The 23,288-nt window shown below is 34.1% G+C and overlaps 1 protein-coding gene across 5 annotated transcripts in view; it reads left to right on the top strand.

Annotated features, from left to right (window-relative positions):
- MAN1A2 (mannosidase alpha class 1A member 2) overlaps window positions 1-23,288 on the top strand; it is a 182,467-nt gene that overhangs the window by 106,650 nt on the left and 52,529 nt on the right. For all 5 annotated transcript variants that reach the window (XM_082458798.1, XM_082458797.1, XM_082458799.1 and 2 more), the window contains 4 exons: window positions 4,477-4,600; window positions 9,372-9,465; window positions 18,059-18,174; window positions 22,030-22,249. In XM_082458798.1, the coding sequence (XP_082314924.1) occupies window positions 4,477-4,600; window positions 9,372-9,465; window positions 18,059-18,174; window positions 22,030-22,249 (554 nt within the window). The remainder of the gene's footprint in view (window positions 1-4,476; window positions 4,601-9,371; window positions 9,466-18,058; window positions 18,175-22,029; window positions 22,250-23,288) is intronic.

The raw sequence follows: 23,288 nt of genomic DNA, 5'->3' as shown, positions 1-23,288 counted from the left end.
TTCAAGAGATTGATGGCTATAAAGTGTTACTATTGTTATTTTCATTTGTATTTTCTGCTTAGTGAATTTGAGCATCTTTTCATAAATTTGTTGAACATCTAGATTTGTTTTTTGTGAATTGTCTGTTCCTAGTGTTGATTGGATTGTTTGTCTTTTCTAGTTAGTTTATAAAAGAGCCTTGTAGATTATAGAATTATTTCTTTTTTTCCCTGTTCTACTACTTGTTTGTTGTCTTGATTTGTAATAATTTTTCATTCCTAAGTTTTAAATGTTTATATATTCAAATATATCTTTTATAACTTCAGGGTTTTCAATCTTGGTTAAAAGATTGTCTTCACTATATTTCATAGTCTTCTGGGTTTCCATAAAATGTTTTTATAATACTGCTTTTTTAAAAAAAATCATCAAATATGATGTTGGCTGTAGATTTTTTAATCAATTGCCTTTATCAGATTGAGGAAGTTTTTTTCTCTAGATAAACTGTTAAAATAACTTAGAATAAAATTATTCAAAAACTCATTAGATACTATTCTTACTAGACTCTTTGTGAGGTGTTTTCACAATCTTAAATGTCATTTAATTTCCTAACAACCATGTGAACTAGGTATCATGAACTCTCACATTATGGGTAAGGAAACTGAGTCTCACAGAAAGCAAATATCTTTTTTTTTTTTTATTGTGGTAAAAGTCACATAATAAAAAGCATAACTATTTTAACCATATTTAACTGTATAGTTCAGTGGCACTAAGTACATTCACATTGTTCTGCAACTCTCTCTATCATCCATCTCCCGAATTTTTCACCTTCTTAAACTGAAACTCTGTCCCTCTTAAACACTAACTCCCCATTCCCCTCCCCAATCCCCACCCCCGGCCCCTGACATCTACCAGTGTACTTTCTGACTATGAATTTGACTATTCTAGGTACCTCATATAAGTGGGATCAAACAGTATTTGTCTGCACCTAATGTATATTGGAATGCATTTTTAAGGTTAACGTAATATATGTCCTGCAAACATGGTACCTTCTTTTTTTTTCTTCCCCTGTACTATACAGTAGTACTCACCAGCCATCTACTTCATACATAGTAGTGTACATACGTCAATCCCAATCTCCCAGTTCATCCCACCCTCCCCCACTTGGTGTCCATACATTTGTTCTCTACATCTGTGTCTCTGTTTCTGCTTTGCAAATAGGTTCATTTTTCTCAATTCCACATATGTGCGTTAATATATGATATTTGTTTTTCTCTTTCTGACTTCACTCTGTATGACAGTCTCTAGGTCTATCCATGTCTCTGCCAACGGCACAATTTCGTTCCTTTTTAAGGCTGAGTAATATTCCATTGTATATATGTACCACATCTTCTTTATCTATTCCTCTGTTGATGGACATTTAGGTTGCTCCCATGTCCTGGCCATTGTAAATAGTGCTGCAGTGAACACTGGGGTGCAAGTATCTTTTGGAATTATGGTTTTCTCTAGGTATATGCCCAGGAGTGGGATTCCTGGGTCAGAGAAGGCAAATATCTTGCTCAAGGTCCTACAGTTAGTTAATGGCAGGACTAGGAGCCTGTGTGCTACATCAGTAGTTAAGATTATTATCCTTATCTTCTACATCTATTTCAGCTCCTCTACCAAATCATGTATTACTCTATTCTGCTTACACTTTAGTGGTAATTCTAAGATATGGTTCTTGTGTCTAAAAAAGCTCATAATTATTCCATACTTGTCATTTGACTTACCTAATTTAGTATTTATCTAGGTGATACAGAGTTTAAAAAATCAGCTAGTGCTAAAAGATCTAAAACCAATAACATCAGTCCTTCAGTGAGAGAAAGATTTATATTTTTTACTTCCTCCTAAAAGTAGAAAAGACCTTAGAGAATGGTTTAGAATTCTAGTAGGAATAACCTGTGAACTCTACTACTTGAATAATTAATCTAGACTTCCAGTTCCAGCCATGGAATAGCTTATATCAGGTTAACTCTCCCACTGAAAACAATCATAAAAGGTCAGCAAGATGGTTTGAAGGGATTAGAGAGCAACTAACTAAGGGAGGACCCAAGGGGCTGTGATCCTAAGAGAAGATCATCTCCGTAGAAACACTGGCTTTACCCCCGAGGGCATATTCTAAATTATGGTGCAGGGCAATTGAAGCCAAGCCTAAAGTAGCGGTCATTTAGGGCAAAGAAGACTATGGTCAGGTCTTGGAGCTGCCAGAATGGCTGAGATACGAGGGACAAGTGTCTCAAGACAGGAAGGAATTGCAGAGGAAAAGCCCCAAAATTTATGTACAAATTTTCCTCAAATTGTTGGCTGATTCTATACCTGCCCATGCACGGGGACTGAAAAAAACTAGATAACAGCATTTGGAAGCTAATTTAACAGCTACATGGTACTGGCAAGACAGAGGTTAGTGTTTAAGCCTGCCAAGGTGGAGGGCCCTGTGAGGCTGTCTGTAAAATAAAAAGTGAAAAACCTTGTTTAGAATTTAGTATTTTGAGATGTTTAAATGCACTATGAATGAAACTTTCATTTGGGACTTTGGGACAGAAGTTTTTACATGGAAATGGGATTTTGTGTTTATACTTGACTTTGCTATAATCCATTCGCCATGCTGACGCCTAGGTAATCTTTCTAAATGGTATGCTTTATTCTTTAAATATTATGTTACATTCCTTAAAATTCTCCATGATGTTCCATCATACTTAAAATAAAAAAAAACTTTAAATGTCACCATAGCCTACAGAATTTCTGCACAGTCTGGATTTTACCTAGCTTTCTAACCTCATTCTGTATCATTCACTTCCCCTTCCTGAGCTCCAGCCACACTAGCCAACTTTTTCCTCAGGGCCATTGCGTTTGCTGTTTCCTCTGCTGGGAATTCTCTTCTTCCGTCTCTGTTCATCACTAGCTCCTTCTCATCATTCAGGTCTCAGTTTAAATTGTGTCATTTTAGAAACTCTTTGAACATTATACATAAAGTCTTCAAACTCATTTTCCATCACTAGTACTCAGTATTCTGTCACTCTGTTTAATTTTCTTCATAACAATTATCACTATTAAAATGGTCTTACTTATTATGGGAACAAGAATGTTATATGTCAGGTTCAGTACTATATGTCCCAGATAATAGTAGGCACTTAATATTTGTGAAATGAATGACTGTCCTACATAGTTACTGTATCCATATTTCTTCCTTGATTCTTAGCACCAAAACATTAACGAACTTTCAGCAAGGTAGTGATATACCCTGATATCTATTTTAATGTTTTCTCAACACATAAATAAAACATATCAAATTGAATTGCCAGTATACAGGTAGATATAAAGGGGAAAGTTTAACAAGTACATGGTACTGGGGAGACAGAGGTTAGTGTTTAAAGCTGCCAAGGTGAAGGGCCCTTGGTAAACACCCCAGGCTTTCAGCTGAGATCCCAGAGGGCCAGTTCCTAAAGGGAGAGGTAAAGCTGAAATAGACTACCCTTAACAAAGCCTAAAACCAAGGTAATCTGCCTATACTCAACCTATGTTTGAGAGGAAACTTAACCTCCTGAGAAAGAAGATAACATCCAAAGAGTCTACACTTTTTCATTTATATAGTTTGGCTTCCAATAAAAATTTATAAGGCAGGCTAAAAAAGAAAAAAAAGTTAGAAGATATCCTAGACATATATCTGCACAAATGAAATGTACACAAGATTATTCAGTGTAAAAGTTTTCATAATAGCAAAATATTAGAAATTTGCCAAAGGACCACTGTAGAGGATTGATTAAATAAATTATGTCTATTCATATAACATAGTAGTTTTCATACAGGCACTATGAGCATTTGAGGCAGGACAGTTCTTTATCAGGATACTGTAATGTTACATTTTTGGCCCCAGCACAATAACTGTAAGTTGTACCTTCAAGGTTTGAAACAACTCAGAATGCTCTCACATTTTCATATGCCTCTGGGGTGAGACATTTCAATTGAAAATCATTAATGTCATGGAATTCTGTGCATCTATTAAAAACATAAAATGAGAAAGTTGTTTATGAACCGATATGGAACGCCTACTGAGGTACATCTTAATAGTAAAATCCGACGTACAGAGCAGTAAGTATACTTTGCTATGTTTTGTTTAAGAAAGGAGGAAAACAAGAATATATATTTGGATTGCTTATATATGCATAGAAATTTCTGTACTTACACATAAGCTAATGAATGATTATATTTGGGGCCTGTAAGGGGAAGAGAGATGAGAATGGGGTGAAATATATTTAATGTATACTTTTCTACATTGTTTTGCTTTTTAGAACATGTGGATATTCTATTAATAATTTTAAAATAATAAAATTTTAGATATAAGTAATCTGTTGTTTGAGATAATAATTTCTAAGAGATATATTTAAAATTTATGTATTCATTCCAAAAAATGTTTCATTTTTTTTCCCAATCCTGTCTCCTTTTACCTTTTCTTTCATTCAGTGGAGTAGGGCGAAACTGGGGCTGGGCATCTGCAGGTAGCAGCATTCTTGCTGAATTTGGTACACTACATATGGAGTTTGTCCACCTCAGCTACTTGACAGGAAACCCGATTTACTACAAAAAGGTTAGTTTTCTTGCCTTCTTTTCTTTGTTATAAAAGAATCCTTTAGGATTCTACCCCAAAGATTTGATTAGTGCTTAGGAAATGTTTGCCTTTTTAAAAATTATGTAAAGAAATGTCCCTTCTATTTAGAACATATTTAAAATATTTACTGTTATTTGAGAAGATATAACCACTAGTAAGTATTTTTTAAATTCCATTACTATCTCTAGCATTGTGCTGAAGTTCCTAGTCAGCATGGCAAGATGAGACAAACAAAATGAACAGAAAGGTAAAGAATTGAAAAGGAAGAAAGAAAACAGTAACTGTTCACAGATTAGATGATTACCTAAAATATTAAGACAATCTACATATAAATTATTAGAAATAAGAGCTTAATTTATATTTTGAATAAAAGGTCAATATAAATATTAAAAATCAGTAGAATTTCTCTGTACCAGCTACAGCAGGCAAGAAAGTATCATTTATAAAAACATATCTTGTGTGGTAGGATGAAAGTATAAGTTTCCCACAAATAAATCTAACAAAAGATAAACAAAGTTCAAAACTATTAAGTGACATTAAAGATGACCTAAATAAATTGAGAGATGTATTATGTTCATGTACAGGAAAACAATATCATAAAAATTTCAGTCATCTCCAGATTGATCTATAGCGTCAATTCAATGCCAATCAATTCCCCAATGCCTATTTTTTTTTTTTTAATGGAACTTGACTATACACTTCTAGCATTTAAATAGAAGAGAAACATTCAAAATATTCCTGAAGAAAAACATGTTGGGTGGGTTTGTATTACCCAGTTATCAACACTAACAGTATAGTGTTAGTGCATAGAGACAAGTAAGACTGATGAACAGAATAAATAGCCCTTAAACAGACCCACATATTTGTGGAAATGTTGTAACAATGGTAGCATTGTAGATTATAACAATTCTAGGAGCATTAAAGGTTTAAATTTAAAAGACAAAATCTAATAAAGTTGAAAATACATATACTCTATAACCCAGCAATTCCACTCTTTGGTATGTACATTTATATCACAAACATAAAAACATTGTTTATATTAGCAATTTATATGATAAGATTTAATACAGCAGTGAAAATAAATTAATTATGGTCACATTCATCAATCAAACGAGTATAATACAACTTTTATAAAGTTTAAAAGAAGCAGAGCTGAACAAAATATCATTTAGGGATTCAAAAGTGATTTTAATAGAATCAGGATGATGAACATAAAATTCAGAGCTGTGACGATATCTAGGACAAGGGCAGTAGTATGTGAATGGGTAGCAGTAAACAGAACAGCAAAGGTTATGTAGTGTTGTATTTCTTAAATCGAGCTGTGAGTAGAATCTATATATATTCCTTTCTGTGTATGAAATATTTCATCAACTGAGAAGAATTTTCAGTTAAAGATAGCAAAATGGAGCCAGATGACAGAATTTTCCCTTTCCTGATTAAATGAACAGTAACAGTGAAAATAATAAAGACCATCAAAAATTCATCAATAACAATGTAAGAAGGAAAGGCTGTAGCCTCATGTCATAAACATGTGATGGCAAAAAAAAAGCAAAAGATATCTGCTATGATACTTAAGTCTGTTTCCCACCCTATCTTGAATCCTTACTGGGCAGAGAAAGAAAGTCGACAAATTCCTGGTATTCCCTATTAATCTTACAGGAGAGACCAGTGTGTAGGGTGTCCAGTATATAATTCCCACAGCACCAGAGGGGTTCTCACCTTCCATCCTTCGTGAGCACATAGGCTTCAGGAAATGAGCTAGTACACTAGTACTCCAAATCTCAAAGTGTATCCAGAAGGGGAGAATATCCCCGCACACACACAGTAGGAAGGAATTTGAGGACAATTCAGTTATACTCTATCAAACCAAAGTTCAGGTCAGAGCTGACCCAGTTAAATGTGAGCAAGATGAAAGAGAAAGCATGGCAATTATACAGACATACTGCAGGAAGCAAAATCAGGGCAGTAAATAGCATGTAAAAGACTGATAAAGAACCCAGTTTGAAATTTTAAAGGTCTCTGTGAGCAATTCATACTATAATAGGGATTGAATTCAGTAAAATTAGAACTCAAAACCAAAATAAAACAGTAAAATACAAGAAAATTGTAGAGCTAAAGAAACAAATTGAGACCTTACATAATATATTTCTGTAAAATAAATAAATGAAAAATAACAAATAACTTGTACATAGTTGAAAACTGAATTACTGACATGGAATAAAAGCAAGAGATAATCATAGTGAAAACAAGGAAAAACATAAAGAGATTAAAAAGATGATAAATTTGTAAAACAGATAATCTAACCTATGGTATTTCTTTTTTTTTTTTTTTTTTTTTAATTTTTGGCTGCGTTGGGTCTTCGTTGCTGTGTGTGGGCTTTCTCTAGTTGTGGCGAGCGGGGGCTACTCTTCGTTGCGGTGCACGGGTTTCTCATTGTGGTGGCATCTCTTGTTGTGGAGCACGGGCTCTAGGTGCATGGGCTTCAGTAGTTGTGGCGCGTGGGCTCAGTAGTTGTAGCACGCCGGCTCTAGAGCGCAGGCTCAGTAGTTGTGGTGCATGGGCTTAGTTGCTCTGCGGCATGTGGGATCTTCCTGGGCCAGGGCTCGAACCCATGTCCCCTGCATTGGCAGGCGGATTCTTAACCACTGTGCCACCAGGGAAGTCCTATGTGGTATTTCTTAAGTGGAGGACCTAACCCATAGAACTCACCTAAAAGCAACAAAAAAGAGAAACAGAACTATGAACTCCATTTTTAACAAAATTAGGAGATACTTGATACTTCATGTAACAAAATAGGAAGAAAGGTTGGCATAAACAGTCAAGGTCAGAGAGAGGTTTGGGTAACTGAGGAGAGGAGATTGGTGGCTACAGATTTCAAAAATAAAAAGCTAATAGAGCAGTTCTCTAGATTAAGTGGTACACCTTGAGGTACAAAACCAAATCCTCATTAGCAGCAATGAGAACAGGATCACAGACCGATGGTGTATGCTTCTTTGGACCTCACTAAATATGATGTGCTGAGAAGCTAGAAAAACAGAATTCAGTTAGGAATCTCACTGACAAGCTGTATTTGTGCCCATACACTTTGGTGAGGGAAGAGAATGAATGACAGATTCTCTATTATGCGTAGTGCTGCATTGCTAGTTTCAGTTGCCTGAGGAGAAGCAAAGGCTTAAAAAAGCACATTCACATTTGGACTCTACTTATCCTTTTATGTCAAAACTCATGTGAATTGCTGGTTCAAGAAAAATAGTAATGAGTAAGTCATCAAAAAAGAACATGTATAGAATTTATACAAAAATATTACCAGAAAAAAAAAGGAAAAAATGTGAAAGATAAATGATGGCCAAAAAATGCTTATCAGAAAATAGCAACTGAAGACCTGGACCAAACATCACCATGAGAGAGAAGATAATGAAGCTCTCATCTCTGTGAAACAAGAATATAAGATGTGATATCATTAATAAAGTATAAGAAAAAATTAAGTTATCGTCAAAATGAAGGGGAAAATGAAAGCAATACAAAGAAAGCATTCAAAATATACTAAGAGACTTAGAAGACAAAATTGAGATAGGCTAGTAAACATATGGAAATGAAAAGATAGATAAGATTTAGAAAGGAAATAATAGATATAGAAGAGAAGCAGAGAGGATTCAATGTATGCATAATTTTCAGGAGACAAAAGAACGCTAATTTTTTCATCTTTCATAACAACATCATCCTGAACTGACTAAACCTGGTTCATGGAATTATTCAGATTGAGATTGTTGTACATAGAGTTGGTCTCAAACATGAATGAACACAGGTAATAAGCATCCCTGAGCCCATTCCTAAAACTGCATGATGACAGAATCCAGCTGAGTGAAAGATGATTGGGAACTTTGTGTTAAAAGGATTAATGTTATAATGCTCAAGTCCAGAAAATAGTGAAGTATATATAAGGTCCTGTGAAAAAGAAAATGTTTCCCCAACTGATTTATACCAATTAAGTTATCCTTCAGATGAGAAGATAACATTCTCAAATAAGAATACAAGAAATGGAATACCTTTGTGCTTTTTTTTTTTTAAGCACTTAAAAAATCCATCATCCAATCTAGAGATGAATCAAAACAAAGTCCCTGGGAAGGTCTCTAGCTTCTTAATATGTTTCATGATTTTTTCCCCCCTTAACTTCAGGATATCTTTTAGGAATTGGAAGTTTAGGAATTTTAGAAATATAGGGATATCTATTATGGGATCAATATTTAAAGTTCAGCAATTTAGTTTTACTTTATTTACTTTTTCATCTATTAACTTCAGAGTGGTTTCATACTTTTTTATTACAAATGTCCTATTATGATTATATTTCTGTGAAATTATTTCTGTTCTTATGTTTAGTTATATACACATTGAATATGTCTGGAATGATGTTTATCACCGATGTCTCTGATTGCTATTTCTGGATAGTAGAATGTTGGAATTTAAATTGGTTTCCGTCTGTGCTCTTTTCTTTGTATTTTTATTTCTTGACTTTTAAATAATGCTCATATTTCATCTTATAAAAATAATGAGTCATTAGATGCCTTTCCTTACCATCTCTCTCTCACACACACACACACACACACACACACACACACACACACACACACACACGATTGGGGGTGGGATGGCAGTGTAGGCTCTGGGTGAGGAGAAAAACAAAGCCCAGATTAATATAAAATCTTAATGATTTTGTTTTCATTAATTGCATTCTTAATTTTATTTTGCTTAGGTCATGCACATTCGGAAACTACTTCAGAAAATGGATCGTCCAAATGGTCTTTATCCAAATTATTTGAATCCACGAACAGGTCGCTGGGGTCAGTGTAAGTATTTCTATTACAACTGATGCTTTGTTGAAAGATTGAAACTTGTGCTTGATGTGTTGATAAATATACTACATGTAGTGTTAGAAGCCTCAGTTAGTATATAACCCTGTGATCTGCTAGTGCTGTTACCTTTGGCAAGTTTCTAATCTCTTGTAGCTTCAGGTTTTCTACTTGTAAAATGGAAACATGAATTTCCTCTCTCACAGGAGTATTTTATTTTGTGTATGTGTAAGTACTTTGCTAAAATATAGTGTGGCATTTGCGAAGGGTTGTACTTTTAAGCCCTTATTTGTTAACTATATCTTCATGTAAATAAGAGCATTGCTTGATATAAGTATGTAGTAACGGAATATGAAGAACAGTTGAGTGTGTTGAATGACTAGAAAATGGGGTGATTGCTCTTGGACAGGCCATGTCTGGTCATTCATTTTAAAAGAAGGTATCAGTGTCTGTTATTTACCAGGCTCTTGAATGAGACTGGAGATAGGGAAAGAATATATAGGACTTGGTCTGAATTCAGGCAGCTCTCAGGCTAGCAGGCAGGGTAGGCAGACACACTTAGAAGTAGTTGAAATATAATGTGATAGATGTTGTATTGATAGTAGAGGCATGTACCAATTGTTAGGTGAGACTGTGGTAGAAGTGATTTCCTCTGTCTTAGGAGACAGTGTTTTGTTTGGGGATGGGGTGATTTTCTTATTAGAGTTTTAGAATTGATCTTTGAAGGAATTGATTTTTTAAAAACAATAAATAATAAATGTTTTCTGTTAGTTCATGAAAAAAACGAAACACAAATGGACAATATACAGATGTTTATATTTAATCCTAAAAGTGGTGCTAGTGAGGATGATACCTGGAGACAACGCAGTGTAACAATGCACTCTTTCTATACAGAATGGTGCTACTTTACTAGAATGTACAAAAGACTGCCGTCTGTAGTACCGTATTTGTAGCATCTCCATAGACTGGTCATCAGAGACCTTTGTCCCTCTGTCTTCCCACTTCACCAAGTCCCTAATCAAATCAATGAAGCTTTTAAACAGAAGACACTGTTCTTTATCAAATCTGTAAAGGAAATGGACACATCCCTGTATCCAGTGCTTCAAAAAGTATTAAAATTTGTATGACCTTTGAACTAGTGACTCATTTCTAAGCATTTATTCCAAAGAAATTTTCAGATATATATATATATATATATATATATAGAGAGAGAGAGAGAGAGAGAGAGAGAGAGAAATATAGATACACACACACACACACACACACAGCACATATATATGTATATAGAGAGAGTTAATTTACAATTTTGGAGTTATTTATAACAGGGATAATTTGGAAACATTCTAAAGCACTCCATAGAAAGTCCAATGGAACTTTCTGTGATGATGAAAATGTTCTGTTTCTGTCCTATCTAATATAGTAGTGGTTATTAGCATGTGGTTATTGAGCACTGGAAATGTTAGTATGGTTGTGGAACTGCATTTTAAATCTTATTTACTTTTTTTTTTTTTTTTTTTTTTTTTTTTTTTTTAAACATTCTTTTTTTTTTATTTTTTAAATTTTTTTTTAATTTTTAATCTTATTTATTTATTTATGGCTGTGTTGGGTCTTCGTTTCTGTGCGAGGGCTTTCTCTAATTGCGGCAAGTGGGGGCCACTCTTCATCGCGGTGCGCGGGCCTCTCACTATCGCGGCCTCTCTTGTTGCGGAGCACGGGCTCCAGATGCGCAGGCTCAGTAATTGTGGCTCACGGGCCTATTTGCTCCGCGGCATGTGGGATCTTCCCAGACCAGGGCTCGAACCCGTGTCCCCTGCATTGGCAGGCAGATTCTCAACCACTGCGCCACCAGGGAAGCCCCTTATTTACTTTTAATTAATTTAAATTTAATTAGCTATTTGTGACTAGAGCCTACCACATTGGACAGTGCAGTTTTTAAACATCCTATGAAAGAGATTTGGTTAAATTATAATCCCTCCAGATCTGATATACAATATAGTCATTAAAAGTTATGTTATAGAATACTTGACATAGATAAATATGAAATATATAGAAAGATATTGAGAAAAAGAGAGAAAACATACCACAAGGATAGAAACCAAGGTGTTACCTGTGGGTTTTTACTGAATGTTTGTTTTTGTTTTCTTCTTTTGTTTACCTCTATTAATCTAAATTTGATAATGGACATGTATTACTTTTGAAGTAAGATTAAAAACATTTTTAAATAAGAAGATGCTATTTTCCACACCAAAATCTTAGAATACTGGAAAAAATAAATGTGTTTGAGAATTGCCAGCCTTTGAAATGACCAGCAGTATCTCACTGATGGCATCTTAATTATTAAAGTTATAACTCTTTCTCTTCATCATATGGGGTTGTGAAAGCTAGATAGCCACGTGAAAAAGAATGAAGTTGGGCCCTTACCTTTATCAGATACAAAACTTAACTCACAATGCACCCAAGACCCTAAATTTAAGGACCAAAACTATAAAACTCTTAGAAGAGGGACAAATCTTCATGACCTTGGATTTGGGAGTGACTTCTTCAAAAGCATAGGCAACAATAGAAAAAATAGATAAATTGGATTTCATTAAAATTAGAACTTTTGTGCATCAAAGGATATTGTCATGAAATTGAAAGACAGCCCACAGAATGAGAGTTTATTTGCAAATAAATGAGAGTTAATATTTGCAAATCATATATCTGATAAGGGCTTAATATCCAGAATATATAAAGACCTTCTAAAACTCAACAGCAAAAAGACAAACACTCAATTAAAAAATGGGTAAAGGACTTGAATAGTTATTTCTCCAAAGAAAATATTCAAATGGAAAATAAACACATGAAAAAAATGCTCAACATCGTTAGTTATTAGGGGAATGCAATTAAAAGCATAATGAGATGTCACTTCACACCTACCAGGATGACTGTAATCAAAAGGACAGATAATGAGTGTTGATGAGGATGTGTGGAGAAATTGGAACCCTTTCACACCACTAGTGGGAATGTAATATGGTGTAGCCACTGTGAAAAACAGTTTGGTGGTTTCACAATAAGTTGAACATAGAATTCCATATGATCCAGCAGTTCAACTCCTAGGTATCTACCCAAAAGGTTTGAAAGCAAGGACTCAAACAGATACTTGTATGCCAGTGTTCACAACAACATTATTTGCAATACCCAAACGTAGAAACAACCAAAGTGTCCAACAGATGGATAAACAAAATGTGGTATATGCATACAATGGAATATTATTTAGCTATAAAAAGGAATAAAGTTCTGATACATGCTACAACATTGATGAACCTTGAAAATATTATGCTAAAATGAAAAACGCCAGTTGCAAAAGGACAAATATTGTATAATTCCAGTTACATCAGATATCTAGAGTAGTCAAATTTACAGAGACAGAAAGTGGATTGGAGGTTACCAGGGGCTTGGGTGGGAGGAGAATGGAGAGTTATTGCTTAATAGGTACAGAGTTTCTATTTGGGGTGATGAAAAAGTTTTGGAAATAATGACAATGTTTGTACCACATTATGAATGTAATTAATGCCACTGAATAGTACACTTAAAAAATGGTAAAAATAGTAATTTCATGTTATATGTATATATTTTACCACAATAAAAAATTGCAGTAAAAAACAATTCTTTCATTCATACTTGTTTTTTCCCACAAAACAAATCCAGATGACTTCTTTAGAGTATGTTCACTCTCAGCATTTATTAATTTTGAGACTGTTATAAAAAGAGCTATTCACTGGTTGTTTTGACAAGAGGTCTTTAAAACTCTAGGGGAGCTATCCTGATATCCCTTTAGCAGCTGCAGTCCTTTTAAATTGTCCAATTTGTTCCTTTTAGTGTTTTTGTATATTTCATATCAGCTTCTGAAAAGTGTATCAAATTCCATTATTATCTTTGGGCAGTATACATCTGTCATAACTATAAATAGTCTGCAAAACAAACAGTGAATTGAACTGAAATTTAACAATTCAGCTTTGGCTAACTGTATTATAATTAGAGTAATGATAATGTCTGTGACATGCACACAGCAATCACAGAGAATAGTTATGGTAATTACCTTCAGGAAAAGTACTTGGCAACAGATATAAAAGAATATAGTAAGCAACCTAGATTTAAAGGCACATCATTAATATCTTTTTTCTTTTTTACTTTATTTTTTCACTACTTTTCTAAGTACAATACTTAGCCTATGCCATTTAATGACTTAAGTGAAGAAAATATAGGACATTCATCATTACTGATTCACTAAATTTTATACTACTGATTTAAAAACTGTGAAAAAAAGCAAGAATGGGTGTAATATTTGGAGTTAGAAGACTAATCCAGGCTTTCCTGCTTAATAATTTAGATAAGTTATTTAACCTCATGCCTTTGTTTCTTCATCTGTTCTAATTGTACTTATTTTAATAAGACAGTTGTGTGGGTCATATTTATGAGATAATAAATATATTTGAAAATGCTTCATAAACTATAACACATGATACAAATATTAATTTTTATTCTAGAATTTCTTGTAAGAACACTTCAAGAATTAACTTCTTAGAAACCTGCCATTAACTTCATGACATGCTAAGACAGATAATATGAACCATTGGTATTTAGTAATACTTTATAATGTGTTATCAATTTCTGAATTTCAAAAGGACCTTGGAGTGACATGGTTCATCAGATTTGACATCTAGGCAGGCATGGTTCAGTGGTTCAGATAAGAAAGTCAGACTGCTGGGTGATAAATTCCATAGTTAACCAAGGATTGCAGGCTTCTGCTGTGTATTTATTTATTAAGCATATAAACTTCCACTGGAACAAGAGTCTAGAAGAGCTAGAGAGAGCCTGTCAGGCAGGACTGAGACTACATCCTATAACCTAAGTAACCTGTAACTAAATCTGTAATCCCTAGCAATAATTAACATATCTAAAAATCATTTCCCCTAAACCGTGATGCCAAAGACTTTTGCCTTTTCCATCTTTTTCTCGTTGTTTCACCTACTTTAATTTTGTTATGTTTTCTTCTTTATGTTTTCTTTTCCTGCTCATTTATTAATCCTTAGATCTACAACATATCCAGAAATGTATGTTTGAGACCAAAGTGCAAAATTTAAAAATGCCCTACATGTTATTTTAATGACTTTTACAAGTGTCTTGCTCCTAAGTACCATTTGTGTCCTTTGATCACTTCATACATTCTCTCTTGAGTAAACTCCGTTATGGCTCAAATACATTTTTGTAAATCCCAATTTTATAACTCCCAAAGTTATACCCCCAACTTATCTGTCTCTGGATTTCCACATGTTTGTTATATCCATTTAGCTATGCAGCTAGTCCCTCAAATTCAGCATGCCCAAGATTCACACTCCTTCCACTTTAAGCCATTTCCCCCTCTAGTACTCCCAGTTTCAGTGAAGAGCACCACTGTTCACTCATTTGCCCCAGCAAGAAATCTAGACATCATCCATGATTTCTCTTTCTCCATTCTTTCAGTAAACACCTGATAGATACCAAACCAAAAGAGTGTGGTAGAGTCAAGAAAAATTAGATTATTTTAAGATGTTAATAATCAGAGGTAGTTTCAGTTGAAGGGTAGAAGTTGATGAACCAAGAGGGGGATTCCTGGAAAGGAAGCGGAAGTGGTTAGTGTCCAGAGCTAGATGGAGTGTATAGAGTAGGGAAGGAACATTTCTTCCTCTTTAACAGGCAAAGGGAATAGATAAATTGATAGATGGGGGTATAGAAAGTTGAAAGATACATTTTTGGGGTGAATGATCTGTATTTTTTATGTGAATTTGAAGGCTTGGTTGTCTGCTGAGAGTAAGGAAGAAGGTAGAGCTGTAGAGGTCTTTTGAAGAAGAGATTTCAAAAATCTGCTTTAGGCTAAAAATAGAACTACCATACAACCCAGCAGTCCCACTACTGGGCATATACCCTGAGAAAACCATAATTCAAAAAGAGTCATGTAACAAAATGTTCATTGCAGCTCTATTTACAATAGCCAGGACATGGAAGCAACCTAAATGTCCATCATCGGATGAATGGATAAAGAAGATGTGGCACATATATACAATGGAATATTACTCAGCCATAAAAAGAAACAAAATGGAGTTATTTGTAGTGAGGTGGATGGAGTTAGAGTCTGTCATACAGAGCGAAGTAAGTCAGAAAGAGAAAAACAAATACAGTATGCTAACACATATATATGGAATCTAAGGGGGAAAAAAAAAAAGCTCATGAAGAACCTGGTGGCAAGATGGGAATAAAGACACAGACCTATTAGAGAATGAACTTGAGGATATGGGGAGGGGGAAGGGTAAGCTGTGACAAAGTGAGAGAGTGGCATGGACATATACACACTACCAAAAGTAAAATAGATAGCTAGTGGGAAGCACCCGCATAGCACGGGGAGATCAGCTCTGTGCTTTGTGACCACCTAGAGGGGTGGGATAGGGAGGGTGGGAGGGAGGGAGATGCAAGAGGGAAGAGATATGGGAACATATGTATATGTATAACTGATTCACTTTGTTATAAAGCAGAAACTAGCACACCATTGTAAAGCAATTATACTCCAATAAAGATGTTAAAAAAAAATCTGCTTTAGGGAATGGGAAAGAGCACTAATCAAGGGGTCATAGAAAAGTCGACAAGCAATGCTGAGGTTCTCATTGGTGGTGAAAATTGTGAATTTGGGGATAATAGTAGAGTAGACTGACAGGTGGGCTGATGTTTTACTGGTTGCGTGCAATAGGTGAACAGTGGAGCAAGGATCCTGAATGGTTGGACAAGAGGATCACCTGTTGCTTCCTTTCCTAACCAGCCTAGACTGCATAGGATCCAAAATAGTGTGAGAATACGCGAGTACATTTAGTCTTCTGTGTTACCTGTCCTACAAATCCCAATACTTGTATCAATGTAGCCATGTACCTTTTGCATTCATCTACAGAGTCAGCTGAGCATTGCTGATGAAAATCATCAGTAATACAGGATAAAGTCACTATAAATTTATAATTTCCAATTCTAACTGGATCACCAGTACCCCTCCCAACTCTAACTTTGATCAGTTTACTTTCTTATTCTTTACTCTCCTTAAGTCTTCTGTATAAACCTCCTATCCATCCTCATCTCTCTTTTGACTGTTTCTTTATTTTCAATTTCCTGGGCAGTTTTAGTTTAGGTATGTCTTTAGTAAAAAGTATTTATATAGATTAATAAAATAAAACTTTTAAAAATTCCTGTGTGACAGTCTCAGTTTATTTTAAAAGATGAGTTTAGGGCTTCCCTGGTGGCGCAGTGGTTGAGGGTCTGCTTGCCGGTGCAGGGGACACGGGTTCGAGCCCTGGTCTGGGAGGATCCCACATGCCGCGGAGCAACTAAGCCCGTGAGCCACAATTACTGAGCCTGCGCGTCTGGAGCCTGTGCTCCGCAACAAGAGAGGCTGCGATAGTGAGAGGCCCGTGCACCGCGATGAAGAGTGGCTCCCACTTGCCACAACTAGAGAAAGCCCTCGCACAGAAATGAAGACTCAACACAGCCATAAAGAAAGAAAGAAAGAAAGAAACCACTTTCTTAAAAAAAAAAAAAAAAAAGATGAGTTTAATTTAATTTGTTGATGTTACTGATAGGTTTGGGCTGATTCCAAATATCCTTTTTATTTTGTTTACTTGCTTTTGTAAAAACAGTTTTATTAAGGTAAAATTGACATAAGCTATACATAATAAAGTATACAATTTGATAAGCTTTAAAATAAGTATACACTTATGAAAAACCATCACCACAATCAAAATAATGAGCATATCACCCTAAAAGATTTCGTCATACCCCTTTATGATATTTTCCTCACTCCCTTTCTCACTCCTTCCTTGAGCAACCACTGATCTGCTTTCTATCATTACAGATAGGTTTGTATTTTCTACAACTTTATATACATGCAATCCTTTATATGTACTTTTTATTTGTGTCTGGCTTCTTTCACTCAGCATTATTATTTTGAGATTCATCCATGTTGTGTATATCCGTAGTTCCGAGTACTATTCCACTTTGTGGAATACCACAATTTGTTTATCCATTCACCTGTTGATGGACATCTGGGTTATTTTCACTTTTGGGGCTGTTACAAATAAAGTGCTTTGAACATTCACACACAAGCCTTCGAGTGGACATGTGTTCTTCTTTCTCATGAGTAAATATCCAAGAATGGAATGTTTGTATCATATGGTAGGTGTGTATATTTATCTTTTTAAGAAACTGCCAAGTTGTTTTCCAAAGTGGATGTACTATTTTACACTCCCATCAATAGTGTTCTTCCACATAATCACCAATACATGAAAAAGACTACTAAATATGTGAAATACCACATCCAGGAGAAAAAGATATCCTAGAAAATTGGATACATATTTGAAGAGAGTGATTATGGTATACTCCTACTGGACTGAATTTGAAGTATGTTGGAAATATGGCTGTCACTATAATGTTTAAATTATTGGTCTTAATATAGTCATTGTAATTAAAAAACATTATTTTTTATCCTCTGTCTTCTCTTTCTTCCACCTCCATCCTTATCTTTTCTCTTTTGTTGCAGATCATACATCAGTTGGCGGACTAGGAGACAGTTTTTATGAATACTTACTAAAAGCATGGTTGATGTCAGATAAAACAGATCATGAGGCCAGAAAAATGTATGATGATGCTATTGAGGTAATTATTATCAGAACATTTACCTACCTAACATATCGAATATATAATGTATTTGATAGAAATTGATGAGCATCTGTACATATTATATATATTCCTTAGAGTTTGTTAGTATTTTAATAAAATAGTCATATATTAAGTTTTTCTTTATTGTGGCACTTTAAAGAAATTGTTGAAGAATTTAGTGTAACATATTTATGTATGAAAATTTATCTTAATTACTTGTAGCTATTTTCTACAGAGACTGGAAAAGCTAATAACTTCACATACTTTTCCATAAACATTTCTTTTTTGAAATGACCCATTAAACCTACATATTGAGAGCCTTATGGGTAAATAATAAGGACAAAACACTTTTATAGTACTTTTTTACGTGCCAGGAACTGTTCTGACCCCTTTTACATATGTGAAATCATTTAATCTTCTCTACCATTTTACACATGAGGACCTTAAGGTGCAGAGAGGTTAAGTAACTTGCTAAAGGTCGCATAGCTTAGTTAGTGATGGAGCCTGGAACTCGAGTCTAGATCCAAAGCCTATGCTCTTAACCACTATTCTGTATTTTATATTTATGTAACCCCGTATCACAGTGTAAAAGTTTAAAATTGGAACAAGTTTCATTCTTGGAAACACTTATATGTGATACCTCCAAGTGGAAACTGTGAAATAGAAAAGTGATTTAATCACTTTGTAAATTATTTGCTTTCTGATCTAGTATAAACCCCTATCCCTTTAATAATTTAATCACTTTTAAAAATTGTGTATCTTGTATGTAACACCATTTCTGACTCTAGTCAATGACCCATACTCAAAGTTACAGTTGTTTTGTCTTTAAGTTAAACCAAGGATCTTACTACCCATTTATATCCTTACTTTTTGAGGAACTAATCCCTATAGTTGTTTATAAAAATGCACAGGAGTTGAACTAATATGTGGCATTATAGTGCTTCGCTCATTGTAGGCATTCAATAAGTGTTTCTTGAAGGAGTGTGTTGACTAAGAAATTGAACTAAATTGATGTGTAATCAGGAATCTCCACTTTAGTATGTGACTTCTAAAATTCTTTATGAAGACCTATATTTTGAAAAGTTGGAGAATTTTATTCTGTTATTAAACTTTAAACCTAGAAATTTTTATGATGCAAGAAAAGTCATTATCTAGGAAGAATGTAATAATTTTAGAATTGCGATGTTGAAAATAGCCACCCTTAGTCATTCCCACTAGTCTGTGGGTTCCTTGAAGACAGACTAATTTGTTTATTATTGTCTATTGTCTATTGTCTGAAACAATAGGTATTCAATAAGTATTTGATAAATGAATGACTGTATTTACTATTTTTATTTTTGAGAAAGTGTGACATGTCATACACCATGTAATCATTTTTTCTTCATAGTTTGCTGCTTTCTTGTAATATTTTGAATCTAAAACCATTTTCTCTTATTTTGCATAATGTTTCCTAAAGGAAAAAGAACATGATATTTGTCATTGCTTTTTTAAAATTTTATTTATTTTTTCTTATTAGCTATCTATTTTATACCTATTAGTGTATATATATCAATCCCAGTCTCCCAATTCATCCCACCCCCACCCCCCCGCTTTCCCCCCTTGGTGTCCATACGTTTGTTCTCTACATCTGTGTCTCTATTTCTGCCTTGCAAACTGGTTCATCTGTACTGTCATTGCTTTTTAAATCATATATACTTTGAAAAGCATGATACCTGTTTTGAAAGTTAATCTCATAAATTAAAATTATTTTCCATGAATCATCTACTATATAAGTTATGTGTCCTAAAAATCTTTCTAAATTTGTTTTCTGTGTCCTGTTTTTATTAGTTCTTAAGTCTAAAATGAGCACCTACTAAGTGTGTTTAAATAACCAGTTGGCTAACTTTCATTCTGAGACATGTATGCAGTTTTTGCAATGTTAATTATCTTCAATGACTGTTAATTCTGTTAGGAGACAGAGTATATACAAATTGTAAAATAAATGACATGTGGTATGCACAGAAGAGATAGGAATGATTATGAATTTTAAGATCCATTCTAGTTTGAGATAAGTCATTTTTTAAATTTGTCTTTCTGAACTAATATATTTAAATTATTCTGTCCTCATCTTACCTTCCTCTACACTTATGGCTACCCATATTCCTGGTTCCTATATCTTAGCTTTCTTTTTAAAGATTATGTAGTTATGGGTTTTATATTCTGATCAAGTTTATATTTAGTCTTTATTTAAAATAATGAAGAAAAATTATACCTTTTTAAAGGTCCTTTTGGAGCAAGAAATTAATGCCACTATTTATGAGGATTTGTTTAACACTTTTTAATAGAAGAGCAATAATATTACTCTTAACTGCCATTCAAAAATTTTTATATAAGTTGAACTCTTAGACATTTGCCTTAATTTTACTGAGAGAAGGGAGCCATACAAGAAATTTCAGGGGTCTGTAAGTGAATTGTTGGTAAAAAGTTTACCCACATGTTAGATGCCGAGAGGTCCACAAAGATGAAAAACATTGTCCCTTTACTCAAAAAACTAATGTTTTCATTTGTGCTTCATAGTACTATGGTTAAAATAAAACAACAATAAACATTTATAATCCAATGGTAGTTCCTTATTATTTTGCTTATCAGCTACCCCTTCTTCCTCTAATAGGTCAAATACAATTATCAAAGAGTACCATTTATTTATAAAATGACTTATTAATTGAACAGTTGTTGAATGCATACTACACTTATAGGGTTTGTGGAGTGTAAGATGATGAATAAAGGCATAGTCCTTGTGTTTCTGTAGAACAAACATTATTGTGATAAAGAATATAGAATAAATTTTCCAAAAGCTGATTGTTATTGAGCTTGTCAGAAAACAACCCACAATAAAAATGTGAGTTGAGTCTTATTACGTTTTACTGTCAGAAAAGTATAGTATTTAATTATGTATAATAATTTCTACCAAAGAGAACTGAATTAATGCAATTCCTTATACTTTTACAAAGAAGTACCTCTAAAGGTAGAGAATTATTCTTTAGCCCCTCTCAGCAAAGTCTAAGAACATGGTCCAAAGGAACAAAGCTCTTAAACTTTTTCATTTTTAAAATGAAATGTGATTGTTGGACTCTACTTCGTGTTGTATTCAGGTTTAATGTAAAATATTTATCTTTCCGTTCCCACTGCTTTAAGGAAAGTTGACATTTCAGAAGAAGTAAAATTGACATTGTCCCATGGCCTCTCTTAACCCTGGCACAGCATCCAAAACAAATGCCTAAGTCTGTGAAGTAAGGGACTAAGGAGTTAAGTTTGAACTTTCAACTGTTTTTTTAAGTTTTATAACATATAATGTATCTCACCTAATATGCCTTTAAAAAACACTTTGACAAGATATATAGTTACATGAAAAAGAAACCATTTTAACTGATTATCGAAATCACATTTTTCTGATTAACTTGGGTGTTTTCTTCCTATTCATTTTTTGTTGTATGAAATAGAAAATAAACTGGTAGAGCCTCTGGGTTATAACTTGTCATCCTGACCTCAATTGACTGATTATTATGAATTTCATTTAGAGCAAGAAGAAAAAACCTGTAATATGGGTAGTGTTGTGTTGAAAGGTAATCTTGAGGCCAGTTTCCTCTCTCCCACCTTGTCTCATTATAGTTGTGATTTGGATATTTGTTCAAGATTATGTGTAACTTGATTGCTCACTCCCAAACTTAATTATTGTAAATTAAGTCTTCCAGTCTGGGAAAGTTACAGCTTTGTAGAATTTCATATTACCAAGGTTTTGTGTGAGAAGGATGTAGTAAGTTCGAATACTAACACTTTTCCTCTAAAATTTTGAATATCTACTCTTTCGTATAGGCTATAGAAAAACATCTTATTAGGAAGTCTCGTGGAGGTCTTACCTTTATTGGAGAATGGAAGAACGGGCACTTGGAAAAGAAGATGGGGCATTTGGCCTGCTTTGCTGGGGGAATGTTTGTACTAGGAGCAGATGGTTCCAGAATGGATCAAGCTGGACATTATTTAGAGCTAGGAGCGGAAATTGCACGTACATGTCATGAGTCATATGACAGAACTGGTAAGAATATTAATAATGCTAATTACTTAGTGTAAAATAACTTCTAAGATAAAAATATGCCCAGGAATTAGAAGGGAAATATATAGGCAGTTTTCACTTCAAAATAATTTATTCTAACACAGTAAATCATTTTCTTAAAAACTTGAATTTTAATTCTGAAAATATGTTCCTGCATCTTTTTTAAAATTATTATTCTGAATTCTGTTTTTGTTAATAAAGATTTTGAAGAAGTTGTTTTAAAGACAATAGGTAGGGCTTTTAGGGATGTATGGGCTAACATTGTTTATTTTAATATAGAAGAATCCATTTCATCCATTTATTTCAGCTTCTGTAAAATCAATTGCTTAAAAGAATACAGAGTTGATTTAGGTTACATGCCTTGCCTATAAAGATATTAGTTATATTGAGTGTATAATTGGTATCTAGATAACCAGTAGTTTGTCTCTTGGTCAGTTCACCAATAATTTGAAGTTGTTTGTGCCTTTAAAATGAACCTCTTATGTTGCTTTAGGCAAATATGTGATATTTCTGGGCTTCAATGTCCTTACCTAAAAAAATGAGACGATTCTCAGTTTTACAGGTGACAAAAATTGGTTCCTGGGGGCAAAAAATATCTTTAAATATAAAGCATACACACACACACACACACACACACACACACACACACACACACAGTCATAGATAGATAAACGGTATATATTTGTTAATAATATTTCATGGAAGGAGAAGGCAATTAGGTTTAAATAAAAGCCTGGAGAATAGGGTTGAGAAGCACTGGACTAGGTCTTCCAAGTTTTTCTCTGGCTTTAAACCTGTATTTTAAAAAAATTATTATTATTATTGTTATTTTATTTATTTATTTTTGACTGTGTCGGGTCTTCGTTTCTGCGCTTGGGCTTTCTCTAGCTGTGGCGAGCGGGGGCTACTCTATGTTGTGGTGCGTGGGCTTCTCATTGTGGTGGCTTCTCTTGTAGCAGAGCACAGGCTTTAGGCCCGCAGGCTTCAGTAGTTGTGGCACATGGGCTTAGTTGCTCCGCGG

Source organism: Balaenoptera physalus (assembly GCF_965194825.1).
Source record: "Balaenoptera physalus genome assembly, chromosome: 1".
NCBI lineage: Eukaryota > Metazoa > Chordata > Mammalia > Artiodactyla > Balaenopteridae > Balaenoptera > Balaenoptera physalus.
The sequence above is the reverse complement of the archived record's forward strand: the minus strand, read 5'-3'. Positions and strand labels throughout refer to the sequence as shown.